This window comes from Cladophialophora psammophila (genome assembly GCF_000585535.1).
Source record: "Cladophialophora psammophila CBS 110553 chromosome Unknown aczJe-supercont1.6, whole genome shotgun sequence".
In the NCBI taxonomy this organism is placed as follows: Eukaryota; Fungi; Ascomycota; class Eurotiomycetes; order Chaetothyriales; family Herpotrichiellaceae; genus Cladophialophora; species Cladophialophora psammophila.
Window position 1 is genome coordinate 1,128,483 of NW_006912927.1, and position 20,651 is coordinate 1,149,133.

At 53.1% G+C, this 20,651-nt stretch overlaps 10 protein-coding genes across 10 annotated transcripts; 6 read left to right on the forward strand and 4 right to left on the reverse strand.

Moving 5' to 3' along the window:
- Positions 1 to 409: 409 nt before the first annotated feature.
- A1O5_04748 (uncharacterized protein) lies at positions 410 to 1,117 on the reverse strand (the record flags this gene model as incomplete). Its single annotated transcript, XM_007745352.1, has 1 exon — positions 410 to 1,117. One exon carries the CDS (start codon positions 1,115 to 1,117, stop codon positions 410 to 412), a length of 708 nt encoding a protein of 235 aa, XP_007743542.1.
- Positions 1,118 to 1,716: 599 nt separating this feature from the next.
- On the forward strand, positions 1,717 to 2,421 carry A1O5_04749 (uncharacterized protein; the record flags this gene model as incomplete). The annotated part of the gene is made up of 1 exon (XM_007745353.1): positions 1,717 to 2,421. One exon carries the CDS (start codon positions 1,717 to 1,719, stop codon positions 2,419 to 2,421), a length of 705 nt encoding a protein of 234 aa, XP_007743543.1.
- A 1,234-nt stretch (positions 2,422 to 3,655) lies between these two features.
- On the forward strand, positions 3,656 to 5,182 carry A1O5_04750 (uncharacterized protein; the record flags this gene model as incomplete). The annotated part of the gene is made up of 1 exon (XM_007745354.1): positions 3,656 to 5,182. The coding sequence occupies one exon, from the start codon at positions 3,656 to 3,658 to the stop codon at positions 5,180 to 5,182; it is 1,527 nt and encodes a 508-aa protein (XP_007743544.1).
- Positions 5,183 to 5,869: 687 nt separating this feature from the next.
- Positions 5,870 to 6,565, forward strand: A1O5_04751 (uncharacterized protein; the record flags this gene model as incomplete). Its single annotated transcript, XM_007745355.1, has 1 exon — positions 5,870 to 6,565. The coding sequence occupies one exon, from the start codon at positions 5,870 to 5,872 to the stop codon at positions 6,563 to 6,565; it is 696 nt and encodes a 231-aa protein (XP_007743545.1).
- A 301-nt stretch (positions 6,566 to 6,866) lies between these two features.
- On the reverse strand, positions 6,867 to 8,336 carry A1O5_04752 (uncharacterized protein; the record flags this gene model as incomplete). The annotated part of the gene is made up of 2 exons (XM_007745356.1): positions 6,867 to 8,184; positions 8,239 to 8,336. 2 exons carry the CDS (start codon positions 8,334 to 8,336, stop codon positions 6,867 to 6,869), a joined length of 1,416 nt encoding a protein of 471 aa, XP_007743546.1.
- Positions 8,337 to 9,040: 704 nt separating this feature from the next.
- On the forward strand, positions 9,041 to 10,634 carry A1O5_04753 (uncharacterized protein; the record flags this gene model as incomplete). Its single annotated transcript, XM_007745357.1, has 2 exons — positions 9,041 to 10,418; positions 10,474 to 10,634. 2 exons carry the CDS (start codon positions 9,041 to 9,043, stop codon positions 10,632 to 10,634), a joined length of 1,539 nt encoding a protein of 512 aa, XP_007743547.1.
- Positions 10,635 to 11,526: 892 nt separating this feature from the next.
- Positions 11,527 to 13,278, forward strand: A1O5_04754 (uncharacterized protein; the record flags this gene model as incomplete). Its single annotated transcript, XM_007745358.1, has 1 exon — positions 11,527 to 13,278. The coding sequence occupies one exon, from the start codon at positions 11,527 to 11,529 to the stop codon at positions 13,276 to 13,278; it is 1,752 nt and encodes a 583-aa protein (XP_007743548.1).
- An 845-nt stretch (positions 13,279 to 14,123) lies between these two features.
- Positions 14,124 to 16,744, reverse strand: A1O5_04755 (uncharacterized protein; the record flags this gene model as incomplete). Its single annotated transcript, XM_007745359.1, has 4 exons — positions 14,124 to 15,615; positions 15,672 to 15,812; positions 15,862 to 16,640; positions 16,694 to 16,744. The coding sequence occupies 4 exons, from the start codon at positions 16,742 to 16,744 to the stop codon at positions 14,124 to 14,126; spliced, it is 2,463 nt and encodes an 820-aa protein (XP_007743549.1).
- A 1,287-nt stretch (positions 16,745 to 18,031) lies between these two features.
- A1O5_04756 (uncharacterized protein) lies at positions 18,032 to 18,904 on the forward strand (the record flags this gene model as incomplete). Its single annotated transcript, XM_007745360.1, has 3 exons — positions 18,032 to 18,117; positions 18,180 to 18,305; positions 18,364 to 18,904. The coding sequence occupies 3 exons, from the start codon at positions 18,032 to 18,034 to the stop codon at positions 18,902 to 18,904; spliced, it is 753 nt and encodes a 250-aa protein (XP_007743550.1).
- A 798-nt stretch (positions 18,905 to 19,702) lies between these two features.
- Positions 19,703 to 20,350, reverse strand: A1O5_04757 (uncharacterized protein; the record flags this gene model as incomplete). The annotated part of the gene is made up of 1 exon (XM_007745361.1): positions 19,703 to 20,350. One exon carries the CDS (start codon positions 20,348 to 20,350, stop codon positions 19,703 to 19,705), a length of 648 nt encoding a protein of 215 aa, XP_007743551.1.
- Positions 20,351 to 20,651: the final 301 nt, after the last annotated feature.

Below are 20,651 nucleotides of genomic sequence, written 5' to 3' on the forward strand. Positions count from 1 at the left end.
GGATAGGGCCTCCCCGTTGTTAAGCAAGTAAGCCAACGAAACTGCATTGTCCGGGAGACCTAGCGCAGCTCACGGCGCATACGTTCATTCTGATAGGTTGATGCGGCATAGTTCTTTCGGCCAGCAGCACGACTTCACAACCTTAGCCAAATCGTGGGACGCTGGCGCATTTCAGAGCCATGCCAAACATTCAAGTTTAGCGCCCTGCTGATAGGTGAGTACGTATCCATGCTCACTATAACTCCTGGGATTTGAGGCCGGCGGTTTTCTTTGTAACAGAAACGAGACTAGTGCCGCGTATTTGATAGCTCCATCTACCCGGGAAACTCCGAATATCATGGCTTTGAGCCGTCAGGATCTTTCCCAGCTCCTAAATAGTTCGATCGGAGACAATTCAAAAGGCAGCGTTCTAACCGTTACGATCATCCTCGGAATCCTCATGTATCCCAAGAGCCTCTTTCAACTCCTGGGTCCATTGACGAACCGGCTTGATCCCTTGTCTAAGCTCCTCGTAGGACGTTTTGAGGGGTTCCGGAAGCAAGTTTGCGTCCAAAAGCCCATCGTCATCGACATACTCCTCTATATACCCAATCATTGCCATCGCAAAGGCGCCTATGCGCTTCCCTGAATCGCGCGCGTACAGACGCAGAAAGGCTTCCAGCAAGATATGAGACTTGGGGACGACCACTGGATCACTGTCCGACTTAAAGACACCCGATCCCCGACCCGGCCGCCAGGGTGGGAGAATAGTCTGGTCGGACGCAAGGACAAAATGCGAGGGAAGTATGTGTTTGTTCGGAGACGAGAGAGAGCTGTCAAGTGGTGGTAGGAGCCAAATAGTCTCGGATTGCGGATAGAGGGCCACTGTAACCTCTGAATCTTTGATGTGGATATGAAATGCTGGTGGCGGCGTGGGCCGCTCCTGCGAGCTTGACGGGCAGATTTCCCAGTCTGGACATGGCTCGAGGCTCTTGAATCGAGAGAGAGTCTCGATGCCAACCCGTAAACGGTCGTCCGGAATGACAAAGTCAATCGACTTGCAGAGTATTGGCTCAGGATCTGGAATTTCCTTGATCGAGGATGCGTACATTGATGATTGATGGCACTCCATGGACATTGAGAAGATAGTGGCCCCAGAGGACACAGGGAACCCGGCCCGAGTTGAGAGCCCGAGCAATGGATGCCACGAACGATTCTGAAAGATCCGACATGCTTTCCTCTTTTCCTTGGCTTTTTCCAAGGGGTCAATGGCTTGGGCATTTGCTGACTTGTCTACGGATAGCAAGATAGCGAATGTTTAGGAAGCAAAGAGGTGGGAGGCCACAAACTAAGATCTTCTCTTGGAGGCTCCAGCAGCTGATATCTATCAGTGCCAAGCGTTGCCCAGTCCCGGCAGGTATGTATGTACTGTATGATATCTGCCAAGGGGACGCTAGTCCCTTCAGGGACAGTCTATAAAGCGGCATTCCCCCAACGTACCGAGTAGTTATAGTTAGCTCCTCAATGCTAATTCTACACAGGCTCTACATAATTGTAACCTAGCAGCGTAGCCGCCGCCAAGTAAATGATAAAGCGTCATCGTTGGAGCGCTGGCGCCAGTCTTCGCACCTAAAAATCTAAGACGTGTTGTTTCACATCAATCTTGCCATCTTCAACACCACTCTGCAAATCGGAATTGGAAGCGCGCGGCTCGTCATTTCATCTCTTATCGCAACAATGTCGGCCGCGGACAGTTTCACCTTCTTTCATACTTTGCCCCCCCCAGAACTGCGACTCCGAATTTGGAGGGACGCGCTGTCCGTACCGTCTGTCTGGGCCGCGGTTCACAAGAACAATACAGATCGCAACCTCACTGCAGGTTGCCTCCCCTTCATTATGGCCTACATTGGCCCTGCGCCATATTTAGCTGGCCTGTCCTCCTGGGAGGCTCGGCGACTGCTGGAACAATTCTACGTTAAACCCATTCGTGGACCTTCCAGTGGTTTAGCGACAAGTGCTGGCTCCTACTGGGTCGATCTGGACACAACGGTCATCTACCTCGGCGATTCTTTGGACGCAATGACCGTCCTGAACAGCTTTGGAGCGGATGAACTGTTAAAGTTCAAACATGTCGCTCTACTATGGAATCAGTTTGGGAGCGTTGCCAGGACATGCCAGCGTTTAGCGACAATATGTCCAGCCCTTCGCACCATCATCATTCAACGTGACGAGACGGAGGCGGCAACCGACCAGCCACTTCGCCAACCATTGAGTGTAGAGACGGCCGCCTACTATGCCACTCTTCCTGGATACCCCAGCCCTGACTTAGGATATGAAGAACTGGACGCCCCTTATTTCCAGTCGCTCATCCTTGAGTACTTCGGCGATTCGCCTCCCAAGTTTCATTTACTGTCTCCAGATTCTACCAACCGTTCATCATAGTTTTGTGACCTCTCGAAACACCTGTAGCCGTTGGATTTTGTGTCCCTCTCTGGCGCACTCAGCATTCTTGGTCCATCAGCGGATAGACACCTAACACCACTTTAATCTCGCCACCTTTGCCACTGTGTCGAACTATATAAGCCGTGCCACTATACCTCTGTTCGACAATGACTTCTCAGATCCACGACAGTCGCAGCACGCCCGTTCCTCGATTATTGTCCGTTCACGCTTGTCATATTTGTCTTATCCTTGACCGCCTAGCACTATGCCTCCTTGAACTGAGCTCGAAACAGCCGCCGCCAATGTTATCGGCATTCTCAAGAACATCAGCGAATATTCCGATGCCAGGATTGCCATTATTGGCCGTCTGGCTCTCTGGAAATACATTCCCAATGGCAGAACCCACCCAGGTATTGGATGCTCATATCCTCAGGGGCAGCACACCAAACTTATATGACTCCTAGGATGTTGACTTCATTGTCAATATTAGCAACGCGCCACAAGGTGTCAAACAGAAGCTCCCCCACCCCCACCCTCCACAAAAGAACCATAAAACAGAGTCAAAAACTCAGCTTGTGAGAAACCCCGCGAAGGAATTTTTTCCAGTTTCTATGTCATTTGGTAGGGTCGATCACACTCCGCAGTTGCCCCCACCTTACAGCCATTCTTGATCTGATATCTCCATGTCATAGCTCCAGCACACTTAGACAAGGGGAAAGGGGGAAAGGGGAGGGTCCTCCTGGCTGCAAGTTGGGGAGATGATTATGGATGGAATCGGATTTTGTGGACGAGCCTTGCTGCTGCACTGGTAATCACACTAGTAAAATGTGGAGATAAATTTGACCTTTGAGATTGATATGTATTTCATTTCTGGCGTGACCCACAGTAGGAAGATAGGTGCAGCCGTGCTCTGTTTGTAGGTGAGGCAGTAAATGAAGGATACTGGGTGTGTCGTTCATGCAACCTTCTGGCCTTGTACCCTTGTAGCCTTGTTCAACACGACACAGAAGGCCATACTCGGTACTTGACTTGGCGGAGAGAGGGGGGCCAGTAGCCTCACTAGCCTGATGGTTAGGAGCTTGGGAGCGATTACCCCCATTCGTGCCGTGCAGCCGCCCACTCTCTCTCCTTGGGCATGTGTAGCCAGCGCCCTCAAATACTATTGGAAACCGGGACAATTAAAGCCATATTGAAACATGGCAACTTGTACCTTGTGTCGCGTATACGATTAAACATGGTTGTCAGGTCGTACGTTACTGGTCGTCCTAACATAGGGGGTGCCAGTCGAGAATATAATTCGGCACGTCGACAATCACCGCTGACATGGTTCGAGAGCTCGAATTTATCCTCCCAGGTGCTATTTCGACCGCTCGCGGCTAACAGCTTTCGACTGATTACTTTGCATCCTGGTTATCAGTGGAGTCCGATCAAGGCCACGCTGACCACTTTTACCCTGGGCGAGGCTCCACAGTATGAGGCTCTGTCTTATACTTGGGGCCCAAAGAAAAGTTTCAAAGGGATACAAGTCAATGGACTGCTTGTCGATGTCCGGAAAAACCTATGGCGTTTTCTCCAGCGAGTACGCCGTCGAGATACTGATCGCATCGTCTGGGTTGACTGCCTGTGCATTAGTCAAGTTGATCTGACGGAGAAGTCAGAGCAGGTCCGCCTGATCGGAGATATCTTCAGAGGGGCGAAAGCTGTTCTAGCCTGGACCGGGGAGCACGATACAAGCAGCCGTCATGTGTTCAAATCGCTGTCCGGAAATTCTTCATCAGCCTTGTTGCCAGGCCTGTCCAGCCAGTTGTGGCTCAACTTCGAGAATCGCAACTATTGGCGCAGAACCTGGATTGCACAAGAAATAGCCCTGGCCAAGCGTGTGCACATCTTATGTGGTGACGACGCTGTGGGTTGGGGGGTGTACCTGAATTCCCGTCCCAGTCAAGAGCACACAAACGGCGGAGTTTTCAACTTATCTTCACCCTCTTATTTGCTGGATGCGCTCGGACAACAATCCCCGGTCCGATGGAGCGGATTCACACGATTGTACTTGATCCGAGCTCTCGAGAAATCCAAAAAAGGGCAGGGCCATAATGGGGTCAGCACGCCACGGGATGCACAGGCCCACGGCCCTCCTGCCATGAACCGGCAGCATTGCAATCTGAACAATCTGATACACCTTGTCAGAGGCACGCGCTGCGAGGATCCCCGCGATAAGATCTACGCACTGCTTTCGCTCGAGGATCAGGCGGTGAGAGAAGCCCATCCGATTCTGCCCAACTACAAACTCCTCGTCTGGGACTTGTTCATCGATGTCTACGTCACAAGGCTGGATGAGGACATCACAGCCAACCGAACTTTCGTCAGGGGCCTCGTTGCAGCGCTTGAGCTCAGAAAGCCAGGCTGCGGTGGATACCTTCAACGCAATGGCCGTGGTGGGAGGGATGGGTTTGGGATGGTGGCGTGTGTGTTCTTTGAAGCGCTAAAACTAAAGTTGCTCGAGCGGAAGCGCAATTGCCGATGGCTTCTCCCAGTCATTCAAGTCTTCTACAATGAGGACTTACTTGGTACACGGGAGTCAGAGGCCATGAAGGCCGCCGAGTCGTTCATCTGTGACTACAGTAGGCATATGAGTTTCTTCCCAACTGATTGGCGCTGGCTACCCACTCGTTTGAGGTGCGAGGCAGTCGATTGTGACTGGTGGCGGCATGATGACAACCCAGCGACGCACACGCTGATAACATCTCGTAGCAGAGGCTGAAGACTTCAGAGGGTATCCGGTGGCGCTATTGGGAACCAACCCGAGAACTCATACGCCAACACGGGGAGCAACCTTCTGACGGGTGGCCCTAGATACACTTTGATAGTTGGGGGTCCCTAACCAACGTCTCAGTCCTAGACAGCCTCGTGTGAGCACAGGGGGCATCCCTCGAACTTTGGGGCTTGCTGCCGTCACCAGTGAGTATTTGTCTTTGCGACTGAAAAATCGGCTGATACCATCCGTTGAAGACGAGAATATGAGTTCAAAGCCGTCCATGTCAGAGGTGGTGTCGGATCAGACTTTCGGCTGAATTGCGTATCAACCGTTTGATGATCCGCCGTATTACTCCGGCTGTCTCTTCGTGTCTCTCTGTAGTGTGGATCATTCGGCTTGTCCAGAACTCCGCGGCTTCGATTGAACAAAAAGCTTTCCTCTGGCAAAGAATCCCAAGGGACAGCGGAAGGGGACGTTCTGGCAGACCTTTGACGCCTTCTACCGACACTCTTAAAACTCACTCCGGCTTCCCAACCAAAACCATATCGCAATGTTACAATACGCCCCAGCATAAGTCTGATCCTTTGTCGACGACTTTAGTCTGCCCACGAACGACGACCTGAATCCAGCACACCCTCGTTAACGAGGCCTACCTTCTATTTCCCTCTTCTCTATCTTTCCTGAAAACCCACAATGTCCACGCTCAAATACCGCCACTTGGGCCGCGACTCGGCCCACCGGCGCGCCCTCCTGCGCAACCTCGTCACCTCGCTGATCGCCAACGAATCCATCTCGACAAGCTGGCACAAGGCCAAAGAGGCGCAACGGCTCGCGGAGAAACTCATCACCCTGGGGAAAAAAAACACCGGCGCCTCGCGGGAACGGGCAAAGACCATCTTCTTCGAACCCGAGCGAGAAGGACATATGGACAAATTATTCGGCGAACTGAGGCTACGCTACGCGAACCGCCCCGGAGGCTACACGCGCGTGCTGAGGCAGGAACCCATCCGGGAGGACCAGGCCCCCTCTGCGATTTTGTCGCTGGTGGACGGGCCGCGGGACATGCGGTTCAGCATGACGGCCAAGGCGCTCGTGCGGCAACGACGCGAGAACTTCGACATGTCGGAGATGATGGCCGCGAACATTCGCAAGGTGACCCGGTTCCGGATCGACGGGGAGAAGGCGCTGGAAGACGAGGTCGACAGGCTAGAGCGGGGCCAGAACGACCAGCTCGAGAAAGAGAGGAGGGAGTTTGACGAAGACGGAACCCTCTATGAGTGGGTGAGGGGTGAGAAGGATCGCCCCAGCGACATCAAAGGAAAGGAGAAGAAGGGTCCGGGACGGCTGAGAAGGCAGAGGGTCGGCGAGGATAAGGAGGTTCCTTCATAGAGTTCTCCCCCAACTCTTGCGTGAAAAAGGGATTTTTCCAAACTGTATCATCACCGTGTCAGGACCTTCCGTGGTTCACTCGGGCCGTTGCCCTGCAATACTTGAAAAGATGCATTTGTATAGCACATGGTGCGGGAGTTTAAAGGGGCGCTAGATGCCGCAAACAATCTACATTCCACCAAATCCACCAATGTCAGGGGGGGGTATCAAGCTCTTCTCTATTCCAGCATTTGCTCTTGTACCAAAGGGGGAGCCTTCCTCAGCTAAGCTCAATAGCAGACTCTCATCAGTTTAGGCTTCATCACAGCTGCAAGTCCTCATCCCGATACTGCTCCCTCACAACCCTATAAAGGTATCCCGTGCTGACAACAGCCGGCACTTCATTGGTGACGAACAAATCCACATCGCCTGCCTCGACGAAATCATATAATGGATTCCTCGTTCCTTCTTCCAATCCGTGGCGCAATTCGCCCTCTTGGAACGGTACCACCTTTCCCGCCTCACTATACTCGATCAGTCTGAACGGATCATAAGGGTACGCTGGAGAGAGTTTGTATGTTGCTGCCAACACGATGATGGGAATGCGGTGGAAGTTGGCAGCTTTGATGACGGCCTTGCTTCCCGCCGCAGCAACTATGGAACCATTCGTTAAAACAGCGTGGGCGTCTAGTATGACCTTGCTTGCGCGAGACATGACTGCAAAGATTGCCGAATCGGGGATCACCACGACCGTAACACCAGCCGACGTCAATGTCTTTGAGAAAGTGTCGTTAGGCAGATTGTCCTCGTCCTCTGTGACAACATCTTGGTTCCCGGTCAGCAAAGCGTGTGTCTGGAGGTGATTGTTGGGATATGCTTCCGCATGGACAACTGTAAACTTCCGTTTTGAGGCGGCCCTAAGGAGGAACCGCTGGACCGTCAAGGAAGAGGAATATGTGAAGATGGTTTCTTGCGGATGAATTTGGTCGAGTGCAGCAGTGGCGATTTCATCGTCGGCAGCGTTGATCTCATCAATGATCTCCTTAATCCCCTTGATCACTTCGGGACGGATATTCGCCTGAAATGTCCCTGCAGGATGCAGCTGTGGGGTAGCTTGCCCGCTGCGACTCAAGGGCGAGTCATTTGGACCACCGAGCATTCGCATTGTTGGATGGGCATTGATGCTGAACATAGACGTCACAGGGCGGGCGGTCTCTGGGGCGCCAGTGCGCGAGCTCAGTAAAGGGGGACGTGGACTTGCAGTGCCTTTCGGAGGTGAGGGACTGGAAGCATCGCCATTAACGACCGTATGGGAGATGTTTCTTGATTGCGTGGGTTCCAACGTCGAAGGCGATTCAATATCAGCATCACCACCAACAGAGCTCATCTCATCTCCACCTTTTGTGCCCGCAGCATCATCTTCGTCTTCTTCGCGTATGATTCCCAAGACTCGGCGAACGATGTTCCCAACGGCGGGTTCGTGAGGAGCAGCTTCAACGAGCTTTTTGCCAACCTCTCTGACTCTCTGGATCAGTCTGACTGAGTCGACTTGTTTGGTCAGCTCAACGGTGCGGAGCAGGAGGAGGGTAGTGACAATAGCGCATCGTTTGGAGCCTCTTATTTGCCGTCTCTTAAGCAATCTGCACATGCCTTAGCCCAATTGTTGGTGGGAAAAATCAGGATCGGGAACCCACGAGACCAGATACGTTGTTGAAGTTTCGAGCGGCTCTGTGGATAGGACTTTCTGGAAACTGGCAAACCCAGGCGTCAAAGACGCTGCCGTGGGCGCCATGCTGCTGGGTCTGTAACCAGAACAGAAAAACCGCCTGGTGTTGTGGGTACAACGGACTGTGACAGTGGTCTCCTGTCCTTCTGAGGAGACCTTTCTTGGACTCAGCCCCTGTGGCCGTCAATGATGTGTGGTTCCAGTTTGACAGCGGTGCTGGGTGTGAGTGAGTAGACAATTTTTTGGTGGTGTGTGGTGGTGATGGTGGAGGGAATGACTGAATGACTCGCATGCCACCATTTTCGACAGTCGAGACACGGAAGCCGCCCGCGTCGTTGGCTGTTGCTCCCACTCCCGAAACTCCCACTTCGAACTCCCACTCCCAACCGACTTATTTCGTGACCGGCTGGTTGATCGGATCAGCTGCGCCAGCCACCACCCTTACATCAACCAGAACTTGTCCTGACCCGAGCTTAATGACCTTGACCTTGACCTTGACCTTGACCTTGACCTTGTCGTCTTCTTTGTGGCCGCAAACGTCTGCAGGAACTACAAGGGACTCTCACCACAACATTGACTTGGACTATGTGAGCATATCGGGTCATCTCATCGCTATCCACCACTCTACGCTATCCCGCTACTCGCCGATTCTCCCCGCCATCGCATAAAACCGTCATGCGATCGCCGTCGTGAAAACCAAAAGAGCCTGTTGCCCCGAAGCCGATGCGTCGACCGCTACCAAGTGTCCGCGCCTGTGCCTGTGGTGGGAGATGAACTCCCTCAATCTCATCTCCTCCCGAGTCATCGGACAGTCTCAGTCATCCTCACGCCCTCGGTCCAGGTCTCAAGGTGAACTTCTGAAGAAAGAGTCGGGCGATGAGGAGTTTAGAGGCAGATCTTACGGCGCGGAGCTCACGGCTGAGTTGAAGAATGAGCCAGACGCTGCTTTCTCCGACAAGCTATCCACCGAAGCAACTGCCGAAGACGATGAACCTGTCATCAAATCGGAGGACGAGAAGCAGCCTTTACTGTACGCGGGCGAGAAGGAAGATGGAAGTTCGACCGCGGAAGGCTGGCGCCTGCTAGTTAAGAAGCTTACGGATGCTATAACCACCATTCTGGCCGCAATTGGCGCCCCAATCGTCTACCTCGCAAAGTGTTTTAGGGATCAGAACGGAAAATTCACCCTTGTCCCAAGGTTCCCGCGAAGGGAAAGCACTGCCCGTGCAATGGGGCTCTCCAATGCTGCCCCGGACGGCACTTGGGCCTACGAGAAACCTACCCACCGCGCGCTCCAAGAGGCGAAGCTGCACCACTCTTATTCGAGCGACTCGTTAGACACCACCACTTCAGATTCGGATGCAGAACAGCGCAAGGCCGAGCGTGCCCAGCTACGCTCAAAGCCAAAGCGCGATAAGACGGTGCGCGAGGACTCAGAAACCCGACGATCCTCCATCAGAATCAAAGAGCAAAATGACCTTGCTCACAAAAGGCGGAAACAAAAGAAAGCTGCCAGTCCCTTGGCCGATTCGACACCATTGACCGTAGACAACATCAAGTCGCCGCGATCGCCTTCTCCTTCCCTCAAGATCACCAGATATCCTCACGCGCCCCAACCGCCTCGGCCCCTCGTTCCTCGAAGGCAACCTTCTTATGCCAACCTGGTTCCCCGAACTCCCACCCGCCATGGACCGCCGCTACAGCAGAAAACGCTGATCTTGGACCTAGACGAGACCTTGATCCATTCCTTGGCCAAAGGAGGTCGGATGTCGTCAGGGCATATGGTGGAGGTCAAATTGAATGCCCCAGTGGCTCTGGCACCTCCTCAGCCTGGCCAAGCCGTGGCCGTGATTGGACCCCAGCATCCTATTCTATACTACGTGCACAAGCGACCTCACTGCGACGAGTTTCTGCGTAAAGTTGCCAAATGGTACAAGTTGGTGGTGTTTACGGCGTCGGTGCAAGAATACGCGGATCCAGTCATTGATTGGCTAGAACAGGAGCGAAAGTACTTTGTGGGCAGATACTACCGGCAACATTGCACATTCCGCAACGGGGCGTACATCAAAGATCTCAGCAGCATTGAGCCGGATTTGAGCAAGGTCATTATTCTGGACAACAGTCCCGTCAGTTACATTTTCCACGAAGGTAAGCAAGCCCTCTCTGAGAGTTGGGCGGCGGACTAAGGCCACGGGCATGACAGACAATGCGATCCCGATCGAAGGATGGATCAACGACCCGACCGACAACGATTTGCTTCATTTGATACCCATGTTAGAGGCGCTGCAGTACGTGACGGATGTGCGGGCGCTGTTGGCGCTGAGGAGAGGAGAGGCAGAGGCCGCCGCGGCGTCGGCCTCGTAGACGGTTGGGAGGACGAGGAACTAAAAAGAAGCATACGACCAGGAAGACGGACTTTTTTCCTTTTTGATATTTCGTGTACAAAAACGAAAGCTGTCCCGGTTTGTGTTCCCTGTGGTGTTTCCATCTCGAACTCTTTTCTCTCTGTCTCTGTCTTTGTGTCTCTCGAGAGTGCCTCTTCCACCATTTCTCGTGTTGATGGCATGACTTGTAGAGTATTCCCGAGTCTTCCGTGGGAGCATTACCCCATACTACAAGTGTGCCGGCGTCCCCCCCCCCCCGGTCGACCCACTGGGCCTTATCCTGCGGTGTAATATATCATCCAATTGCGGGCCGGGTGATAGATGTGTATGACACGGATTTGCGAGTCGCAGGGCGCTGGAGGGGGACGATATGCACCTACTAAGGTAACTGATTGAAAGTGGCTCGGTACCTGCGATACCTGATGGCCATGTGGAATCCTCATCCCTCATCCCTCATCCCTCATCCCTCATCCTTCATCCTTCATCCTCCCTCATCCCTCATTTCTCATCCCGCCCTTTTGTGCCCTATTTTTTGCCTCTTCTTTTCGGCTGTTGCTCTGGCTATTCTCCTCCGCCTCCCCGCTCCGTCATTGTCTTGGTGTGTCATCTTGTTTGTATCGTTTCTGCTGTGCGTGTCCAACACGGAGTACACTCCCTTCGAATAGCAGTGGTCATCATCTTCCTGTCATTACGTATACGGCCATCTAAGATACCTACCTCCTTCGCTGGATCTCGGTCAGCATTTTATTCTTCCGTCAAGGCCGTTGCCCGCCAGTCTCGTCTTGTGTCTCTTATCATCAAGTTGAACCGTTTCCCTTTTCTGAGAGAACTGAAGTATCAACCGGGGTCATTGGGATGGCGGATCTGAGACCATGTCCATGAGCAGTGCGTCTTCCCAAGGTGAAGGTGCATATGGATATGAGCCCGAGACACCTTCCAGCCGCACTACCGTCGTCGCTTCTCCCTCGTCGTCCAAGTCGACGCCTCCTCTCGCAGCATCTGCATCAGGCCGGAAGCCCTCTTACCTTGACGTGCCGTCTTTTCGGCCTTCGCTTGACAGCACATACTCGGAGCTCTCAGAGCTCTCGTTTCACTCCACCGAACTTCAAACCGCCCACCCGCTCGTCCGGAGCATATCCCACGATGGCGCTCGCTCGAGATCAACTGGCCCGCCTCTGCCGTCGCGCCTCCGAGCTGCTTGGGATTCCTTCTATGTGACGAACTATGGTGCTTTGTTGGTCCTCGCATCTCAGGCCTTCGGTGTCGGCATGAACATCAGTACCCGACTCCTTGAGACGCCTGGCGCTCACGGCGAACCGATGCATCCATTTCAGATCCTGTTCGCTCGCCAGTCCATCACGGCGCTCATCTGCACAACGTACGGCATCTACTTCAAGACTACTCCATATTTTCCCTTTGGTCCACGAGGTGTTCGCTGGCTCCTGGTGTTACGCGGCATTGCTGGCTTCTTTGGAGTGTTTGGCTTGTACTTCAGCCTGCTATACCTGCCCCTGAGCGAGGCAACCGTCCTGGGGTTTCTGTCGCCAATCCTTACCTGCTACCTCTGCAGTTTTATTATACCCGGGGAAATCTTCACCGCACAGCAGCAAATTGCCGGCTTTGTCAGTCTTATCGGCGTCCTCTTCATTGCCCGACCGGCCTCGCTGCTCTCTTCAGCCTCATCGTCAACCCAGCCTTCTGACGCCATAGTGAGTCCTCCATTGAACTCGACCGTGACATCTGAGACGGCTCAACACATTACTCCCGAACAACATCTGGCAGCAGTTGGCATTGCAATGATTGGCGTTGTTGGGTCTGTTGGCGCCCTCACTGCGATACGTGTCATCGGCACCAGAGCCCACGCGTTCATCAGCATCAATTACTTCAGCGTCTGGTGCAGTGTCGTTTCCCTGGTGTGCCTGGTCATCGTCCCTGATGTCAAATTCCGGCTACCGGGAAATCTCACCGAATGGAGCCTGCTTGCCAGCCTCGGTCTCTGCGGCTTTGTCATGCAATTCCTTCTGACGGCTGGTCTAGCATACGGTGGACCCTGTGAACCGTCTAGTCAAAGTCGAAACCAAAATGAATCCACCCAAAAGTTTAGGGATCTCGAGAGCTCCGGTCCAGCCGCCCACCTGGAAAACCCTGGGGATACCGGTTACTGTAACTCTTCGGCGAAGCCCAAGCCCAAACCATCAGGTACACGTGCAACAGCCATGTGCTACACGCAGATGCTCTTTGCGCTAGCTGGGGACAAGTTGGTCTTCGGCGTCACCCCGGACACGATGAGCTGGATTGGCAGCGTGTTGATTCTTGCAGGGGCAGTGTGGGTGGCTGCTGCAAGGGACTCGGCAACTAAGGCCAAGCGGAGTGAGAATGGGGCTCGTGTAAGCACTCCGTCTGGATTGGAAGTGCTGAGAGAGCACGCACGGTCCAAGGGGGAAGAAGCCACTCATGAAGAAGAGGCCATTGGGTTGATGAGGGGCCACGAGGATGAAAACGAGGAGGTAAATGATGAACCTGATGACGACGATACCATTGACGAGGCTGTACGACAAGGCGAGCACAGCGAGGCCCTAGAAATGCGTGATTCACGCCGGGACACGAGCGGAGGTTTGAAGTGAAGGGTGACGGTATCCACACCTTCCGAAGACATATGTTATTCAAAAAGGAGTCGAGGACACAAGGACATGCACGACGTCGGGAAACCAAAAGTAGAAAGCAAAAAGAGGATACTGGCAATGAGACATGCCGGAGTTGGGGTCATAGACTTCCGGGAGCATGGGATGGAGTAAATAGCCCCGTACGTGGAAAGCCACACAGCACCCAGCACGAGCAGGAAGCACAGCACGCCACGACATGGCGCATTGGGACAGATACCATCAAGAGTACCCAGGGCACGAATAGATTGATGAACAGGTCCGAGCATCCAGTACAGCCTCGACCCGGCCAAAGCCACAGCGAGGACGAGCCGTGATCCCCGTCTCCCTTTCTTCTCTTCGTCCTTTCTCCCCTTCTCTCCTTTTCGCTATCTCTCCTGCCCTGTGCTGCCTTGTTGCAGAGACAGAGCGCGGGACATGTGACCGTCCGCGTGGACGTTCGGGACGGTGGGCGGTCTCGTCGTTCTGGGACAGAGTAGGTATAGGAGAATATTTCATACTGTTCGATATGGCGAGGAGGGGAGTTGTCTAAAAACCAGTCATATTGATTCCAGTTTTGGTTCTTTTTGTTTTGGCCTGCCGCCCTATTCCGGTCCTTTTCATGTCCGAAGAGAACCTGATACATGCATGATTGATCCCTGTGCTCATCCAAGCCAATTCGGTTTGACACATGATCATTCCCTTCCTTGCATACCTCAGTTGCTAGGGCAAAGAGACTAGATGTCGAGAGTTCCATACAATGCGCTATTGCGCCCATCCCGGCCTGAGCACGTGTCCAATTCCCTTGCCATTTCCATATCTCATGCCGATCACCCGTTGCTTTGTCCCGTCCCTGTCACATTATTACTCGGATTTCCACATGCAGGCGTTCCTACCCCTACCCCACCAGTACTAGAAGTGTTAATGCTCTCAACATCGTACAGGGACGGGACCTGCGACGGCGGAGGCTTCTTAGGCAAATGTGCAGGGGCGCCGTATTTCTGTTGAAGTGAGTCTTCTTTGACCGGAGTTGGCTTGGGCGACGATACATTACTGGCTGGTCCCTTTTCGAACGCCCGCGCAGGTGGAGGCGTTCCGGAAACATCAGAACTAAACGATTTGCTGGGAGGAATGCTGTTCGCTCGACTCTGGCTCGACGATGATGGAGAGGGTTTCTTTCGTCCGCCGTTGGTGCCATTGTTATTGTGGCCACTGCGACCACCATTGCGGCTTGTGGAATTGCTTGGGACGAAAGATCTGGTCTGTGGGTTGAAGAGTGACCTCGGATACGTGCTTGGATTGGAGTATTGAGCATTGTATGGGTGATTCGCGTTGCCGCCAAAGTTCTGACTAGGAAGCTGTCCATAGCCATAATTTGTTGGGTTGTTGACGGTTGCGCTAGGCTGATAACTAGACCAACCGTTCATGTTGGAACTCTGCGAACCCTGAGGTTGCGGATAGGTAACTTGGAATTGATTGCTCATCCAGTTCTGTGGCTGTTGCATCCCCAGGTGTGGCGATGGCATGAACTGATTGTTCATCTGGGCTATCATGGGAGAAATGTTCTGCTGATAGGTAGTTGGAGAGGCAGAGTAGTTGAAGTATCCGTTCGAAGAGGCTGTCTGCATCGATGACCAAGACTCTGCAGGACTAAAGGGCTGACTGCTATTGGGTCCGTAGCCTATTGGGGCGCTGTTGTACGACATGGAGGAGTCAAAATTGGGGTATGTTTGGGTGGGCGTAGAACTGTAATTCATGTTTCCGCCAAATCCGCCACCCGGGGATTGGTATGGCCCATGATACGCCTGATCCGAGTAATGCGGCTGATATTGAGCTTGCATATGTGACACGTGCATCGGGGCGTAGCTGGGAATGAATGCTGATCGCGCTTCGAAACTGTCGTCTTTTGGCGTCTTGTGCTTGCGTGCCTTCCTCTTGCCACTAGATGAGCTCGACCGCGACATGCTTGCCGAGTTCTCCCCGGTCGAAGCACTCTCACTGGTCACCGATTCCTGAAAGTCGCCGAAGATTCGATCTCTGGCAGCTTTGTACTGAGCCTCTCGTTCTTCTCTCGTGAGTTTTGACTTGTCCTTGTTTGGCGTCCCCTCCATTGGAGATATGATGCCTTCTTCGCTGTTCGTTTCCAAGCCCGCTTCAGAGGTGGCTTTAGATGGGGCTGAAGAGCTCGCAGGTGTGCTGGCATCGGCCGAGCCCTGCCGTGGACCCAGACCGACCCTGCGCATGATCTTAAAACCCGCAGCGGAAGGAGGTTGAGATGGCCCAGCGGGAATGGACTGAGCTAAAACGTGCAGCGGTGTTGGCCTGCAAATTAAAATCAGTAAGTGGGATTTTGGGACTCAAGTAAGTGGTGCACTCACATTGACACTTTGGGCGACCGAAAAATGCGGATGGATGTACCGTCTTCATTGATGTGATGAGCGAGTGAGTAATAGTCTGCAAGTTTATGTGCAAGTAGCCTGGTGAAGGAGTTTTGCGGGGGTAGGTCGAGAAAATCATTTCTGTGCTGGAGTTAGCGGATGGTTCGACGACGATTACACTCAGACATACCCAGGAATTGCGATAAAGGCAAGGAACTTCTCTTCGAGTTGTAGGAGAGGAAGGCGATCTTTTGGGGTAGCTAATGCATCCAGTAGCTTCTCATCGGGTGCAAGTGGAAGTGATGAAGCTCGCTCATGCAGCTCGCGTGGCTGCTCTATCGATCCTTCTGAACGAGGCTGGCGGTCCGTATTCTCTGCCTGGATGATGGGAAGGGGAAGATCTCCAAATCGCGGAGGATTCGTTAAAGTCAACGTGTGGTAACGGCGAGCCGCAATAGTCACTCCAGAATTGTTTGGCCGCGATGTAACACGAGCATTTGACGCAGATAGATCCTCTCTGTGTGGTGCATTTGAGGCATCTTCGTCCTCTGCGGCCCTGACGCTGGCACTATCGTCTGGACGAATGCTCTCCTTCTCATCCATCGCAAAGGTTGTGACGGACGCCATGCTTTTGGTATCGAAACTCTGCTGTTTGGTAGACGAATTGGAGAGATGAGATTGATCGTCTTCAAGAGATTCTCCGCTTTCCGCACTCTGGGGACCGCCTGATCCAAGGCTGGCATCTTCAACCAGAGAAAGGCCCTCAATTGCGGGTGTTAAATAGTCGGTTTGGCTGTGCTCTTCCAGATTTCTCGACTGTGAAACGCTAGGCTTTCTGGGAGAAGGCGGAGTCTTCAGAATGCTAGTTTGGACAGCCTTTGGATTAGTGTTCTCGACGGGACGAGACTTCTTTTCGTCAGAAGCATTAGGGTGTGGTGTGTGAAGAGCAGGTGCACGCATTGCTGCGACCTGAGAAATGTCAGAAACGCACAATAGGTGTGACACGTGCAGATCAAACTTACCTTTGCGAACGATAATTTCCCCGGAGGCGGCCCGACCTGAGAAGACGCCATGATGCCCAAGGAGATTCGTCACGTCGTATCCAACAGCGCCAAGTACGGCTATCAAGCTGAGGACTGAGATTGAAAATGAATGTGAATTGTACGAGCGAAAGTCGACGCTTCAATTCTTCCTTCCGCGGTCTCACACGACGTCTTGCTCATCGAACGAGCCAACACAGCACAACCTAAAAGGCTCCATGGATTCGGCAAGGCGGTCTTTGAGGGCTGTCAACGTGCGTAGGGACAGACTGAATGCCGTCGAGCGTAATGAGGCGGTAGGGCAGATCTTGTAGGATTCGGCGGGAATGGTATGTTTGAGATTTCCGGAACCCAGGCCAGAGACCGAGGTGACAGGGCTTTGTAGGATGTGGAAAGGTCGCAGGGATTGAAGAGGACGACAAGCAGATTGCCGTGAAGGCTCTCGCCCACCTTGGAGGGATTACGGGGGGGGGGTTGAGTCGTCGAGATCGCGCTCACAAAGTGGAGAAATATCAGACCCTTGACAGGATGCAGCGGCGTTGAAAAGGGAGTTGGATCAGTCCATTGTGCCTATAAACAATGGAGATCAACAGGCTTGAGAAAGTGAAGAGCGACAACTGAGCTCAAGGCTGGGAAAAGCATGACCAGTGGCAGTCTTGAGGTATCGAAAAGCGCAAGCAGGCAAAGCAGCCCATGAGGGTGAATGCCAAGGTTTTTTTCCCCATGTCAGTCTCGCTGTGTTACTGTACCACGGGGGCGGATTAAAGTAATTGCGAAGCCTCTGGAATGGCACATCGCTCAACCAGCAGGGCACAGGGCACCGAACCCATTCGCCATCAGCGAGAGGGAGGAAAAAAAAAAGGTACAACAAACGATTCCAGGCCAACCAGCATCATCCATCATCTTCGGATGGGAAGCCACCCAGTCGGGCTTCGTTCAACCTCTTTCTTCCCGAGCCGCTGTTTCGTCTCTCTACTGTGTAAAGGTTGTGGCTCTGGGCCTGCCTGGCTGCTTTGAAGAGGGCTCCTTCTTCCTCGGATTCTTGATGCGCTACGTTTCGCATCCGCCCCAGTGTGGGTAGTGTTCTGTTCATGTCCATACGTTGCAGATTCCCCATCGGCTTCAAGGCATCAGCATTGTTCCATCACCATTATCCTCCATATACGTCGGAACCGCACTGTTCCCCGTTATATAACTTCTGACCAAGCGGGCCTGACGCTCCCCGTTGCTAGGCCTGCGCTTTTACCATCACGACATCCTGTGAGACTGGTCGACAACCATTTATCCCCCCCTGGCCGTTTGTAGGGGAGACTGTTTCTGATGAACCGGTATCGCACCCTTCCGGGCCTTGGGCCGCAGAAGGCTATCGCCAGTACCGTGTGCCAAAAATGCTTGAAGAAAGATATGTTTGCGTCTCTTGTTCAGTCCTACCGCCATCCGTACTGACGAATTGTTCACGCCACTACAGTTATGAGTGCAAATCAAGCGTGCAAGAACGGCCGTACACATCCAGGCCATCAAGGACCCAGCAACTCTTGAACCCCAAACTTGCGCCAAAACTAGCGAGCGACACCCCAAACAATCTATTGAACAGGTGACTGCGCTTGTCCGGATTCCTGGGGACAACCTCTTTCTGACAGTTACCTAGTAAGGGCGTGGCTGACCAACAATTGGCTGAGGCTGAGGCCAGACGGACAAAACTTGTTGCGGAACCAGAAGATCGGGGTCGATCGCCAATTCCAGACTCCTCAGATTCCGTCTCAACCATATCGACAAACAAGTCGCGGTCTCGATCACGGTCTCGCTCACGGTACCGCGACGATAACTTCTTCACCAGTGGTCGTGCAAGTCGAAACCGCTCGAGAACACCGCCTACTGACATCCTGCGGAAACGAAAACACCGGTCCATTTCCAGTTCATACTCTAGGTCGCCGAGATCTCCAAGGCGAGAGCCTGGCTCGCACCGCAAAAGCCGGCGTCATCGCACCATCAGTCCCATTGACCGAGGTCGACCCAGCTCCATGCGCCGGGGCAGCCACCGCAGCCGGACTAGCAGTCCAAGCATGGACAAGAGCCAGATTACCAAGCAGAGAAGGTCCCTTGAGACAGAAGACCACGTCCGCGATGGTCTTCGTGGACGTAGGCAAGACCACGACGACAATGATCGCCACGCATTGCCTCAGAGAGACTTAAGGGTTGGCAGGGAGAAGCAGAGCATTGCGAGAGAGCGGAGCTTGAGCCCGTACAGCAAAAGGCTGGCTCTTACGCAGGCAATGAATATGTTATAGGTCAAACCAGAAAGTCGGTATTCTGGATAGGGGTTGGATGCTCTAATTCTAAACAGACAAACATTTACTTGGTGGAGTATTGTTCGATTGTGGTTTGCATGGCGTTGGCGGCTGCATCGAGGCATGAACAGGCTAATTTTCCTTTATCATACCCCTACGAGCAACTCATGTTTGTTGTCACGGAGAGCTTGTTCCTATCGTGGCTCCTGGTGGTCGATCGGATATTGAAATTTCATTGCTCGGTGTTGCATGCTCATTTCTGTAGCTTACTCGCCTGCAGTTCTCAAAGATGTCATTTGGCGTAAGTTCCCAGACATCCTGGGCCAATGTTTTGTATCAACGAGACTTCCTGCTCGATCCCCCTTTGTTTGCTCACACTCCATGGAGCAGCATACCCATGCCAAATGCGCTGCCTGGAACAGTAAGGTCTTCTGCTTGATTGTAGAGAATTGCTCAAAGCACTTTTATTTGAGCCCAGATGGCTATGATTCCACGTGACGCTGCGTTTGGCCTGTGAGCTTCCGATGTTGAAGGATATCGTGAGAAACAGGATCCAGACTTCGCGCGTGACGCGAGGCAACGACTTCCTTTTAACCGTAGTGTCTTTAACAAGGGCAAGGACGGGCCGCTGTTGTTGCATTCTCGGTCAACTCGGCTTTCTGACCGTCAACTTGGTGCAACTGTCGCTAGGCTGTGTCGTCGATCACGAAATGGCGTCTTCTTCGTTTTCGAGGGCAGCCTCTCGTTCCTCCTCCTGTTCTCGCAAATGTATACTCTCGACAAGTGTATTGCCTTCGATGCCCACCTCCTCTCCTTGCTCTCCCATCTCGCTCGTAGACTGCGTTTGAACTGCACTCTTCTTTAGAGCCTGTTTCTTCGAATTTTCAATGCGTTCTCTCACGAGACGTGCAACGGCGTTTTGTGTGCGCACATCCAGAATCTTCATCTTCTCGGCCAAGTTTCTCTTCAAGTCCCAATTTGGCTTCTCCGGCTGCAGCTTGAACAAATCAATGCCCTTCTCTGCCTCCAGCTCATATTTGGCGGCTTGCTCTGCAGTTGATGCGACAATGCGATCGGCCCGCCCTTCAAGAGTCTCGACATCGCCACCGATAGGGGCATTTTCGAACCCAAGCTTCGCGTTTTTCGTGGTTAGATCGTAGTTTCGGCCTGAGAGATACTGGTCGGTGGTGGATTGAGGCGGTGTTTCCTTGTGTTCCTCTTCAGTATCCGCCTGTAAACTCGAAACTGTGGAATGAGAGCCTGGCTGCTTGCGCTTCAGGGATGCGAGTTTCGCCAAGCGAGCTTTTCTATCGATGGCAGCAGCATCTAGGGCGCCATGGCTGGCTGACATCGCAGGGATACTGTCCGTCTATCCTACCGATCGTTTCTCAAGTACAAGATCATGCCGCTATTAACATATACCACGCGGATCCGGTCTGGTGAGGAAAGACGGCGACGACAAAGTGTTCTTGAGTGGTCCCATGGAGTCTGAGTATTGTTCACTCGGGAAAATTCCCTTTCCAGGCTGCGCCCGCAAAAGAGTTTCGCCAACTGCGTTTCGACTTGTCCGCAGTCCAAGCCCGTCACTCATTGCCTACCCATCTACCAGCCGCCCCTTACTTGTCGTCGGGAACTAGAGCCAGATGCCCGGA